The sequence below is a fragment of the Globicephala melas genome, chromosome X, assembly GCF_963455315.2.
Source record: "Globicephala melas chromosome X, mGloMel1.2, whole genome shotgun sequence".
Taxonomy (NCBI): Eukaryota; Metazoa; Chordata; class Mammalia; order Artiodactyla; family Delphinidae; genus Globicephala; species Globicephala melas.
In genome coordinates this window covers 2369277-2381546 of record NC_083335.1, presented here as the reverse complement: position 1 = coordinate 2381546, position 12270 = coordinate 2369277, and the positions used below count along the sequence as shown (strand labels likewise).

The window sequence follows — 12270 nt, the reverse complement described above, 5'->3', positions numbered from 1 at the left end:
TAGACCGGTTTCTTCCGTCCCTTCTGTCCATTTTTGCATCGTTCATTTGGGGCACTGCTGTTGGGCTGCTCAAGAGACCCCCCTGACGTGCACTAGCTGTTGCATTGTGACAGACGGGAGCGGCAGATGCGACCACCCCTCACCCGGGCAGACCCGGGGCTCCTCTGGCTGCTGGTGCTTGGATCATTCCTGGTACCTTGGGTCTACTTCCCCTCCTCCCCCAACCCACCTATTTTTTCTTTTCTGTGTTTCTGGCCACCCCACAAGGCTTGGGGGATCTTAGATCCCCGACCAGGGATTGAACCCGGGCCACCGCAGTGAAAGCATGGAGTCCTAACCCCTGGAACTCCAGGCAATTCCCGCTCCCCGCCCCTTCCTTAGCAGTGTTTGGGAGGGGATGTCGCCCTATCGCTGTGACAGCCACAGAGTCCTGGCCAGGTCCCCCAGCCCATCCCCCACACGTGGAGGCAGCAACTGTGAGCTGGGGGTGCGCCCTGGCCTTCAGTGCTCTGTACACACCACTGGGCGCTGACCACAAGGACTCGCGGTATAAGCGCGACACCCCAGCGCCCAGAGGGTGGTGGAGCATGGCGCCCTTGAAGTGTTTAGCTCGAAAGGCAAGGAAAAGAGAACCAGGAAAATGTCTCCAGACGCAGGACCCGCAGTGAAAAGCAAACCTCAATCCTGCTGTCCAGACACCAGAGAGCACCCCCAAACTGAACACCCGCAGGCCCCTGCCAGGGACCGTCACCTCCACACCTGTGCGTCTCAGGACAGTAAGGGCTCTTTTCAGGCCTCTGACCAGGGGAGGCCTGAGCTCTTCTCATCTGTCAAATCGAGACCCTGCTGGACACGATGCCCCCGCAACTGTGAACCCGCGGGTGCCAGGGCTTTCCTTGTGCTTGTCCAGCCATTGAAGGGTCTTTCTAGTGGGTGGACACAGGGCGTCTGAGGGGCTTCTCCAGGTGTCTGCTAGGTGCCCGCACTGGGCCGGGGGTGGGCTGTCACCTGTCATTGTTTCCTGCTGAGGGGACTCAACTGCTCAGCCACACCCAGGACGGAGGCGCCAAACACGTGTTGGGTGGAACATCGCTCTCATGTCCCCGTGCTCTTTACTGCCCTGCAAGGTTCTGGCCGCGTTACCACCTCCGTGTGTCTGCAGGGTCTGCCTGGTCAGGGTCCTCTGTGGGTCTGCCTGGAGGGGTCGGGTATTCCAGGAAAGAGCGGGAGCCCACGCAGCGATGGCAGAAGTGGCTCAGCGGCCGACGGATCAAGGTCAGGGAGGCGGCAGGCCTGGCGGCCACCTCGGGCATCCAGGATGCGCAAGAGGCAGCAGCGCGGCCCCCGGGAGCTGCGCGGGGGGCAGGCTGAGGAGTTGGGGGGGTGCGGCGGCCAGGCCCGGCACGGGCCAGGGAGGACTCATCTGGGCGGGAGGCCAGGCGCAGCAGAGCCAGGGGACCTCGGCTGGCTGGGCCACCTCTGCCAGGACAGGGACTAGAGGGACCAGAACCTGCGCGTTGGGATCTGGCGCGGGGGGCTCCGCTGCTGTCCAAGGAGGGGCCGGAGCGACAGAGTCAGTCCCGGCCAGGGCGGAGGCATGGTCGAGTTGCGGGTAGCTCGGGGTCCCCTGGATGTGCTCAGGATACGGTGGGAGGCCGTCCTGCGGCTCCGCGGCGCTGGGCGCCGGGAGGTGCCCCAGGGCTGCCGGCTCACCGTCCACCTGCCCGGATGCTGGTTTAGTGTGTACTCTCGGCTTCATCCTCACCAGGAGGTGCGGGCAGTCTCTCTGAAACAGGGGACTGTGGTAGAAGTGTAACTGAGGTCGCGGTTGAGAGAGAAAAGGAAACCCCGAGTCACAAAAGAGTTGCTCGCAAGCAGCAGCCGCCTGGCTGGGCCCCTGGGCGCCCTCCCCCAGCCGACCCAGGGCCTCTTTGGAGAAAGCGGGACCCGGTCCCAGCAGGACGCTGTGCCCCAGCTTTGACATCCCCGAGACTCGCTCACTCACCATCACCTTTCGCCCTTGGAAAATGACTGAAAATGGCCCCTTAGGACGAGTACAAGGCCCACGAAAGGGGACTTGGCGTTTGCAGGTACGAGACTGCAACAAGGTTCGGTAGCTTCCTAAGGAAGTGTCCGAATCGCCCCCTGGCCAGCACCTCCAGGGGCCAGACCGGGGACGCTGACTGCTTCCCAGGAAAGGACCTGCGCCCCCACTCAAGTGATGCTCTGGAGCTATGGGAGTCAAGGGGGCACACAGACCTCCCCCCTCCCCCCGGCGGGCCACTGTCCCCGAGCAGGAGGACGGGAAGGGCCAGCGTTGCAGCAGTGTCCTCTTGTCCCCCGCTGTGACTGCGTGTCAGGCACGAGCGGCACTGCCCACGTGTCAGGAGTACAGGATGACGCCTTGCCCGCGTGTGCTGTGAAATGATCACCACAGGGGGTCCAGTTCACACGCATCACCTCACACAGACACAGCAAAGGGAAAAGGAGGAGGGAGAGAAGTGACGTCCTTGTGCTGAGAACGCTTCGGGTCCCCCCCATAACAACGTCCCAACACAGCTCGCGGCACTGCCAGCTCCGGCCGTCACGCCGGTGCCCAAGTACCACCTTTAAAGGAAGCTCTCCCGACACGCCTGCCGCCGTCCCAGGCGGCCCCGGGGTTGGCACCCGCCCCCCACCCCCGGGCCCAGCGGCTCAGCCCCTGGAGAGGGCTCCTCCCCCGCCGTCCCCCGCCCTCCTTACCTCGCTCAGGACGTGGGCGGGCCGCTCCTTCGTGGACAGGTTGGTCATGCAGAGGGACGTGTGCATGTCCTGGCACACTGCTGAATCCATAGCGGTTAAGCTGGCGGATGAAGCTCTCCACACGTTCTGTCTTGAACACCTTGTCTAGGCCGTCCCTGTCCAAAACCTCCTTTTGAAACAGCGGCCTGTTGACGCCTATGCAAGTCCCGTCTTCATTCCACCCAATGGATGCAAAGCGACTGCTGTGGACGATCGTCCACAGCTTCCTGGGAAAGGGGTGGAAGAGCAGGCTGCCTTCCCACACGGCCTCGCAGGCGGTGCGAGGCCTTTTCAACAACGGCTCTTCCGTCAAATCCTGGAAAGCGGCTTCTCCAGGCAGCAGCCTGAGGTCGGGGTGCCCCGCGGGCACGGGCTGGTCCAGGGCGAGGGACTGGGGGGTGCAGCTCCCTGAGCCGAGGGCCGGAGCCGCTGTGTCGGGAGGAAGAGGCGCCTCGCCGAAGCCGGGCGCCCTGCCCGCGGCGGGGCCCTTCTCGTCCGCAGCCATGCGGAGCGCGGCGTGCCCCTCCGCCCCGTAAACGGGACAGTGCAGCGCGGCCGGCAGCACCCTGGGCTCACACTCCCGCTCAGCCCCTCACAGAAGTGCTCCGGTTGCTCGGGGGTGACAGCACAGCCCAGCCAGGAAGTGACATCATAAAGGGCAGGCCCGTCAGCATGTCAGCCTCCTGCTTCACGCCCGTCATCGCAGGGGGCACGAAGACACTCGTGCACGGGTGCAGAGCCACAGGCCGAGCGCTCGTGCAAACCGGCCACGGCCTTCTGGTCCTGGAGCCCCCGGGCCAGGCAGACGTGCATGGACCCACGTGTGACCCACGAGGTCAGAAGTCCTCCTGTGTGTCCCCTGGCCTTCCGGGCCGTGCACAGCACCCATGATTTCAAGCACGAGCATCGCCCGAGACGCGGCCCACGGTCAAGGGCGCTAAAACATTACAATTCACCTATGAACTGGAAGAAAAACCCTCATGATGTCTGGGTCTGCAAAGTGCCTACCTTACCCTCTCCCTGGAGAGGTGTCCCATGGGTGCTGAGCAGGAATCGGACTCTGGACCCCCGCCCTCACCCGCAGCAGCCCTTTCCCTCCATTACCCACAGCAGAGGCCAGACTCAGATGAAACGTTCAGGGAAATTTATTAAACAGAAACATTGACTGAAACCATTGAACACAGGGCATAACAACACACAGAGGAACTTCTAACGGCCACCAGAGCTCACGGGTCCCGGCCCCACCCAGGGTCCTCGAAAAGGTGCCTCCGCTACACCCCACCCGGCGGCCCTCCATCTCCCCACAGTCTCCCTTCCTGAGGGCCCCGCGGGTGGCCTCTCGCCAGGAAGATGGGCGCCGGCCATGCCCGCTCCCCCCAGGGCAGACCCTCCATTTCTGGCCCACATGCCCGGGGCCTGGCCCTGCCCTACGGCGGGCACAGGACAGTCCCACAGCAGGGCGCACGCCACCGAGCCGGGGACGTGGAGTCCCGAGGAACAACGGGGTGGCCCAGCAGAACACAAGCCCTGGGGGGCCTCCCGCAGACCTCCTGCAGCCCCGGTCAAGGTCTTCCTTCCGAAGGTCGCAGGTGGGATCCCAGGTCCTGGGGTGGGCGCTGGCTGTGACCTCGTCCATCCCGTCCTTCCCGCCGGCTCCTGGGACTGGGCTCGGGGTCTCCACGCCGCGCAGGGGTTGGGGGAACTGCTCAGAGGAGAACACATGCACATTTCCACAACAACAGGCAGCGCTGGGCCTGAATCTATGCCCAGAAAGCACACGTTGAGCTCACGACACTGGCCCACAGAGACCAGAGCCTTGGCTGGCACGTGGCGCACCTCAGGGCTCTGCGGGGGCACGATGGCTAGGGTGTGTGTGTTGGTGGGAGGGGAGCGGGGGCTGGGGGGTTCCTTGACACCTGGGTCCCTCTGGGGCCTACAGGGACACATTTGGGCTTGCCAGTACAGGGAGCAACCTGCCCCAGGGGATGATGAATAGGGGTCCCCTCTCAGGAGGGAGGCCCAGGCACCTTGAGGTTCCCCGTAATGTCTCCCAGGCCAGTGTGGGTGGCAGCCATCTGCAGGTGCCCCTCACCCAGGTGAGAGCTGGTCACTCAGGGCTGCTCCCAGGTCAGCCGCCTGAGTTGGCAGGCTTTGGAGCAGGGGCTGGATGTGGTGCTGCCGTGGCAAAGCAGGGGGGCATCTCTCCCTGCCTAGTTTGGTGTCAAACATGGTCATCTTGGTCACTTGGAAGGACTGATGGTGGTGGCCAAGGCCCCTTGGGGGTGGTGGGGGGGACCCAGGGGCTTGGTCTGGGCTGAGCTGGGCTGGGCTGGCCTTTCCCTCCACCCTGCTCCCCGTGTGGGGCCAGGAGGCTGCCTGGCCGGGCCTCCTCCTGCCTCCGGGCCCGGGGGCCCCCCAGGGCCTGCTGAGCCTATTGGCCACATGAGGACTTGGAGTTGCTTCTCTCCGCAGCCCCGTCCTCATTTCCTGGCTCGTCTGGGATGGACTTGAGCCCCTCCTCGGGCTCCCAGCCCGGACCTCCTGGGCCCGCCGGGGAAGCCCTGCCCATCCAGGGAGCAGTGGGGCCTCCGGGGGCCCCTGAGTGTCCCGCCTGACCTGGGCGCGCAGGTGTGGGGTCCTTGTCGTCGACGTGCACCTCCCCCTGTTCCTCCTCCACACTGTCATCCTCTGCCTTAGCTCTGGCTCTGGCATCAGCCTGGGCATTGGCCCGGGCAGAAGCCCCTTCCCCTGCCTGGGCTCTCTTGCTCCTGGCTAGACTGGCCTCCCACGCCGCAGACTCTCAGACGCTCCTCAGCATCTCCATGAGACGTGGAGGCCTCCCAACCACTCTCAGCTTTGCTCAGTGCTTCATCCAGGGGCTCAGTGTGGCTGGCCCCAGTGAGCACCTGCCTCAGGGGCACACGGTCAGCTGAGGCTCTGGTCAGGGTCCCTCTCTTGATGGCTTTGTGCAGCAGGGCTTCCATCCGCAACACAAAAGCAGAGAGGCACTCACCTGACTGCTGTTGAGCAAACACTTCACCCGGATGGTCGCCTGGGACTCGTTGTCTCCAAACACCTGGATCAAAGCCGCCAGGCAGTCCTGTGCGGTCCTGGCAGAGTTCTCCACCAGGATCCTGGGCACAAACTGCTGGGCCATCCCTCGCAGGCCTTCCATTAGCCTCCTCCTCCTCCTCTCCCTTTCCAAAACCCCACGCCGCACATGCAGCATGGCAGAGGTATGGTCTAGCCAGGCCTCACAGGATTCCTCCCCGGGGTCCGCTGGTCCCTCCCGGAAGACACGCCCAGGCGCTGGTACCGCAGGGTCTTCACCCAAGGCTGGACCGCCTGACTGATGGATGGGAGCCAGCACACCCTGCGCAGCCCAAGCCTCAGCCCCAGCCTCAGCCCCAGGGCACCGGCCACACTCTCCACCGTCTGCCCCTGTTGCCACAGGAAGGGGAACGCGCCACCTAGAAACTCCTTTCCTGAGCATCGGGGCACAAAGACCATGTTCCAGGGACCTCTAGTGCTTGGGATTTCCCTGGGGACCAAAGCATAATCGACTTTCCGGTGAAGCTCGACCAGGGCCTCAGTGGCATTCTCCTCCTCTCGAAACACTTTGCCCAGCACGGTAAAGTGGCCCACCGGCCACAGGGCGGCCTCCAGAGACTCTTGGAGTCCGGCTTCATCACGGTGTTCCGGGATGCCCAGGATGAGCAGGGCCCTGTGAGCGCTGACGCGCATCCACCTGCACCGGTCCTGCAGCATCGTCACCGCCACCGCCCGCAGCTTCCTCCGGTGCGGGGCTAATGCTAGGGGTAGGAAACTTTTCCCGGTGCAGACCAGGGTGGCTGGCCCTGGGGGGTGAGGGAACGGGAATGAATTGGGGCTGGGGTCTAGGACTCAGAGAGAACCGCCCAGGTCTCCACAGCCTGTGAACACGAACAGGACAAGAGCGAGGTTAAGGCCGACCCGCCCCCCCACCTCACCCCATCCCCACCACGTGCTGCCCCTCCTCTCCCCCGTGCTGCCTCTGCGGCCCAGGCTTGACCCCCGCCCCGCTCTCCACCTGCCCGCAGGGGCCACAGCCCGCTCCCCACGCCGCCCCCCCCCGCTCCCCCCACCCCACCCCCACCCCCGCCTACGGCCCCGCGGGCTGCCGCTGTCCTGCTGGGGATAGCGGAAGGTGGCAGGGTCTCCCGGAGCCAAACGCACCACCCCGGGTCTGGTACCTTCTTCGGGTCGGGGTCTTTCCTGGCCGAGGTCCCAGCAGGAGGGGCGCGAGGCTGCGCTGAGTGGCGACGGGGTCGGGCGCCCCTCTTTCCCCGGCTCTCTCTCTCCCTGTCCCTGTCCCCTCTCAGCGCTGCACGTGGGCCAGCGCGCCACCGCCTGCCTGCCCGCCCGCCACCGCTCTCTGCAGTGCGGACTCACTCGGGGCGGGGGCACAGTGGTAGCCGCGCGCGGACCCTCCGCGGCGCCCCGGTGATGGCCGGGCCATTGGCGCGCGCGGGTCACGCGGCCGGGCTGTCGCCACCGCCGCGAACGCCCCGGGACCGCGGGTGACGTCACCTGTTCCTTCCCCCGCCCCTGACGGGGCGCCGGCACCGGTGGGGACCCTCGGGGTCCGGGGGTCGGCGCCCCCACCCGGGACCCAGCCCAGTCTCCCGCCCCTCCCGGAACGAGCCCTCGGGGCGCCGGCGTGGGGAGGGCTGCACACCCCCGGGTGCCCGCCGGAGAGTGGCTGGATGGCCCTGAGGTGCGCCCGCGGACACTGCGTTCCGACAAGGAATGGGGAGCAGCGGCGTGGGGGTGGCCCTCTGGGGCTCCTTTACCAGTTCTCCCCCTCCCCCTCCCCTCCCAGGACTGGTCCTGTCTCCAGGCTAGGCGAGGAGCACCTCGCCCAGCCCAGGTGTGATTCCTCAGAGTAGATGCCACAGGCGCACACGAGCGTTCACACACACACCGCCCCATCGGAGGGTCTGCGGTCCACACGCTGCCCTCCCCGCTCGCCGGGAGGCCAGGAGCCGCAGGCTTCAGCCACTGTGGGTGCATGACGGGCCAAGGCACTCCGCCACCCCAGTGCCAGTAGCCAGTTCCCAGGAGGGTGCCACGGTTTTGCTCGCTGCCAAGTTCAAATCCCAATAGTGGGCTTCTGCTACTTAGAGCTCAACTCCTAGCGCCTGTGTCTTACTCTGTTTCCTTGGGCAAGTCATTGCCCCTTCTCCACGCCTTAGCGGAAGGACAGAATTGGGGTCTCCACCCGAGGGTGTGTACCAGAGAGCTGCTGTGCTGCGAGTTGGGTACTCAGTATGTGCCTTGCCCTCACCAGCCTAGTGGGCTTTGGGACATTGCTCTCTTGGCCCCTCAGGGCAGCATGGGTGTTGCACCTCCCCAGAGACCTCCGGCTCTCTGGCCCTGAGTCAGCCTTCTTCCCTAGGTCCTTCCCCTTTCCTTTGCCACCTAAGCTAGATGGTGCACCAGGGCAGTCCTGCCTCTGCTGGAAACAAAGGTCAAGTCCCTGTGGGTTTCGCCACCCTGCACCTGTCCCTTCACGGGAGTCTGGGTCCATGCAGACAAGCTCTCCACTGCTCGGGTGGCAGGGAGTTCCTCTAGGGGTCACACCTCCGGATGTCGTTGCTGCCCCTCCCCCCTTCTCTTTTCTTGCCTGGCATCCGGCCAACCATCTTCTTCTGCGATTTGCTTTTCCTACTCAAGGTTTACTGGTCAAGACTTCTCTGAGTGTCCAGCTCCTGGTTGAATCGCAGCCCTGGTTTATTTGTGCATGACCCCAAGGATGGGCATTCAGGCTGTTCCTGGTCTTTAGCTGTTACAGACACTGCTGCCACCAGCACCCTGCACATGCCTGTCTGAGCCGCTGTCAGCTCAGAAGTGGTTTTGCTGGGACTTGGGCTGTGCCCATGACCCGGTGTTGCTAATCCGTTACCTCCCATGAGCGGCTGAACCCATGTTCACTCCTACCAGCAGCGTGGGAGCGGTCCTGTGGACCCCACAGCCTGAGCAGCCTTGGGTCTTGTCCAGCCTTGACCATTTGCCCACCGCACAAGGAAAAGCAGTGCCTCATTACTGTACGCCTTGCCTTTCCCCAGTTGGTTGTGAGAGCGGGTATCTTCTCAGAAGTTTGCCAACCGTGCCCGGGTGCTCTTCTGTGAATCGCCTTTGCTCATTTCCTCCCCACCACGGAGAAGCGTTGTTGGCCTGTTTCTGGGAGAAAGTTCCTGGCATCAAGGTTGAAGGCACTGTCATTTGTTTTACACTCACCCATCACCCAGAAGCAGGCCACCTTGGAGTTGGCCTTATAGCTGGACCTTGGCTTGCCCACGTGGCCTTACTCTCCCAGCTTTCCTATCTCGCAGGTGGTAAGTGCTGGGTAAATGAAGAAACACGGGTGTTCTCTCAGAAACCATCTTTCCCAGTTGGCCTCATGGGTGCGTGCACTCCCCGCCCTCCCACTGCTGAGGGCCGAGACTGTCTGCTCTTAACACTTGCCGTGAGAATTTCTGTCTAGGGAACCTCGGCCCCAGTCCTGTCACAGATTCCACCCCACAGCGTCCTCCTTGGTTTCTGCCATGATTTGTCTGGGGTCCTTCCTCAGAGGAGGTGCTCCCGTGGGAGCAGATGCGGGACCCTTGCTGCCAACTGGCCAGCTGGCCTGCAAGCAGACTGTTGACTCATTTCCCCTCTTTTCAGCCTCCTCCCTTCCTATTCTCCCTCCTTCCATACGTACTGACTCCAGTTGCAGGACTCTCCTCCAGCTCTGCCTCCGGACACCAGCTGCGCGCTCTGCTGGGGCTGGGCTGCGATGCCTTGACTGCCTTCAGTTTGCCACCTCTCAGCCTTCCTTTGACTCCACCTCCTAACACAGCCGACCATCCTACCTTCTCAAAACACTTGCCTTTGTCTCTTGGCTTCTGTCAGCCCCGCCCCCCACCTTCAGGCTGACCGCATCGCTCTCTGCCTTCCTGTTCTCCTTGCAACTCCCTCCTCCTCCTCCTTTGCTTGGAGTTCAGTGTGGTGGAGGTGGGCTCCCAGCCTCAGCTCCGGGCCCCTTGGCACCTCTGACACCACTCTCACCGGAAGGATCTGCCTGCCGATGGCTCCAAACGTTCTGTCTCTGGGCAGGAACTCTTCCCTGAGCTCTGCGTGTGTTCATCAAACTAACTGCCCACTTGGATGCCCAAGGGGAACTTCAGAATGAAGATGTCCAGACTGGAGCACTCTATGCCCCTCAACACGCTTGCTTCTTCCCCAGGCTTCCCCAAGGGCTCTGCCTTCTACCCGGTTGCTCAAGCAGAGGTACCAGAATTCTTCCTCCCCTCTCCTCTGCTCCTCCTCCCCCATCTAACCCATCATCAGATTTTAGTGACTCTAGTCGGCGACTGCTGCCCCCGTCCACATCTCCACGGCCCCTGGCCCTGTCTACTCCTCTCTCTTCTCCCACTCTGGCCCCTTTCTGTACTTCACTCCCACTCACATGACAGCTGGGGCAAACTCTTTGCAACGCCACCAGACCCCACTCCTCCCCGGTGATGTGTCCTCCCTGTGGCTCCCCATCTCCTTAGAGTAAACTCCAAAGTCCTCTCCCTGGCCAGCAGCTCCCCCACCCCCGCCGGCAGCTGGCCTCCTCTTAGGCTCTCCTTCCCATGCCACCCATCGGCAGCCCCCTCACCAGACTCCTGCTGTGATGGACTTCTCGGCCGGCCCCAGAGCACACCAAACTCATTCCCATCTGTGGCCTTTGCCTTGGTTCCTCCTCTGTGTGGGACAAGCCGCCCCCCCAAAATTCCCATGGTGGCCCCCTCCTCCGCATTCAAGTCTCAGCGGAACCCCCCTCCCACGCCCTGGCCTTGGAGGCCTCCCCGACTGGCCGCCCACATCAAACATGGACCCTGGAGTACCCTCCGCTCATATTCACATCAGCAGCATTGCCTCGTGTGTCATCATGTAATAGATGCTGGCTGGGGCCTTTGCTGTGGGCATCAGGGTGACAGGGGTGGGGATGAGTTCCTGTGGCTATGCTCACGTTTAGGAGTCCCCTGTGACGCCCAGGTAGACACACATTCTACTCCCTTCCGTCCTCCTCCTCCCTTCACCACCACCCCCCAACTTGGGGCTCCGAGGGCAGACCGCTGGGCTCCCGGATGCAGGTAAAGGACTTGTCATCATGCCACTGGCTTGGTTCAGCCTCCGGGGTCTTCTGTCTTTGGGCTTGTTCCCCCGATTGCCAGCAGCAGGCCCTGCACAGAGCCAGTGCCCAGCGGTTGTTGAGCAAGGGAGGAATAGACACAGATTCACACAGGCTCCGGGCCACTAGGTGACAGGGTGCTCCCATAACTTACCCCCTCCACCACACACCTTACTGTTGGGAATGAAGTCCAGGGGACGGCCAGCCTAGCTAAGCTCACAGAAACCCGGCAAGTGTGGCAGCAGAGAGGGTCTCAGTGTTTCTTTCCATTTGGCCGCCTGCCAGCTGGGTGACCTGGGAGATGTCCCTCAGCCTCTGAGGGTTGAGTGGGAGAGTCGTCGGCTCACAGCCCGGGAGGGGCTTCTGTGCCCCACAATTGCCGAGGGCTCAAGCTCTGCGCAGCTCGACGCGCCCCTCTTGTCTCCTCTAGGGAGAGCCTGGAGCTCTCCCCTACCTTCTTACCAGGCAGTGTCCACCCACACTTCCTAAATTTTGGCCTCAGACCAGCTCCCCACCAGCTGCAGCCTGCTCTGACTGCTCAGTGGTCCTCTTCCTCCGCCCCCACCTCTGGGGGCTCCCAGCCCTGCCCCAAACCCTCCACAGGCTCTCGGGCAGCCAAGCAGGCCCCCTTCTTCCCTTTGTGAACCTGCCATTCCCTCACTGGCCACTCCTACCTGGGGGACAGCTTCTTCCTGGCTGCCAGCAGCCTCCGCGTCCACCTGCCCACGGATACCTCGCAGGTGCAGTTGGCTGCTTTCGGGTGGCATGGTCCTTCTGAGCGCTACCCCAACACGGTTCTCGTGCTTCCCCGACTTGAGGCTCCTACTGGGCTGGGTAAGTGTCAGCAAGTCTCCGACCTTCGCAGATCTGGCTGCTTGCAGCATGTTCCGTAATGTGCTCAGTACAGGTGTGGGACTCAGGCCACGGCCTGATAAGCGGCCGGCCTCTCTCTGCCTCGTGTCTGGCTTGGGATGGTCCCCACACCAGGAACTGGTGATGTGAGTGTGAATTGCCACAACCACTTTGGACATTCTGCGTGGAGCCATCTTAAGTAAATCGTTCACTTCCCTCCCTTGTGGCCCAGCCTGTCATTCCTACTTATTTACCCAGGACAATGGAACACACACGTCCACAGAGAGACTCCCTCAAGGACATCCACACCAGCTTTTATCATAATGGCTCCACACCAGAACCAGCCCAAGTGCCCATCAGCAGGAGAAGGGACGAGGGACTTGCTGTGAATCCCCTACCCTGGGGCAATCCTACACAGAAGTGAAAACCAGCGG

At 63.1% G+C, this 12270-nt stretch overlaps 1 protein-coding gene and 1 non-coding gene across 2 annotated transcripts; both read right to left on the bottom strand.

Annotated features, from left to right (window-relative positions):
* Positions 1-1276: 1276 nt before the first annotated feature.
* LOC138842522 (heat shock transcription factor, X-linked-like) lies at positions 1277-3286 on the bottom strand. The gene is made up of 2 exons (XM_070044748.1): positions 2743-3286; positions 1277-2019 (listed from the first exon to the last, which is right to left on the bottom strand). Exons 1-2 carry the CDS (start codon positions 3284-3286, stop codon positions 1277-1279), a joined length of 1287 nt encoding a protein of 428 aa, XP_069900849.1.
* A 624-nt stretch (positions 3287-3910) lies between these two features.
* LOC115849315 (uncharacterized) lies at positions 3911-7275 on the bottom strand. The gene is made up of 2 exons (XR_011377154.1): positions 7014-7275; positions 3911-6713 (listed from the first exon to the last, which is right to left on the bottom strand). It is a non-coding gene; the product is annotated as an uncharacterized protein (transcript).
* Between the last annotated feature and the right edge of the window lie 4995 nt (positions 7276-12270).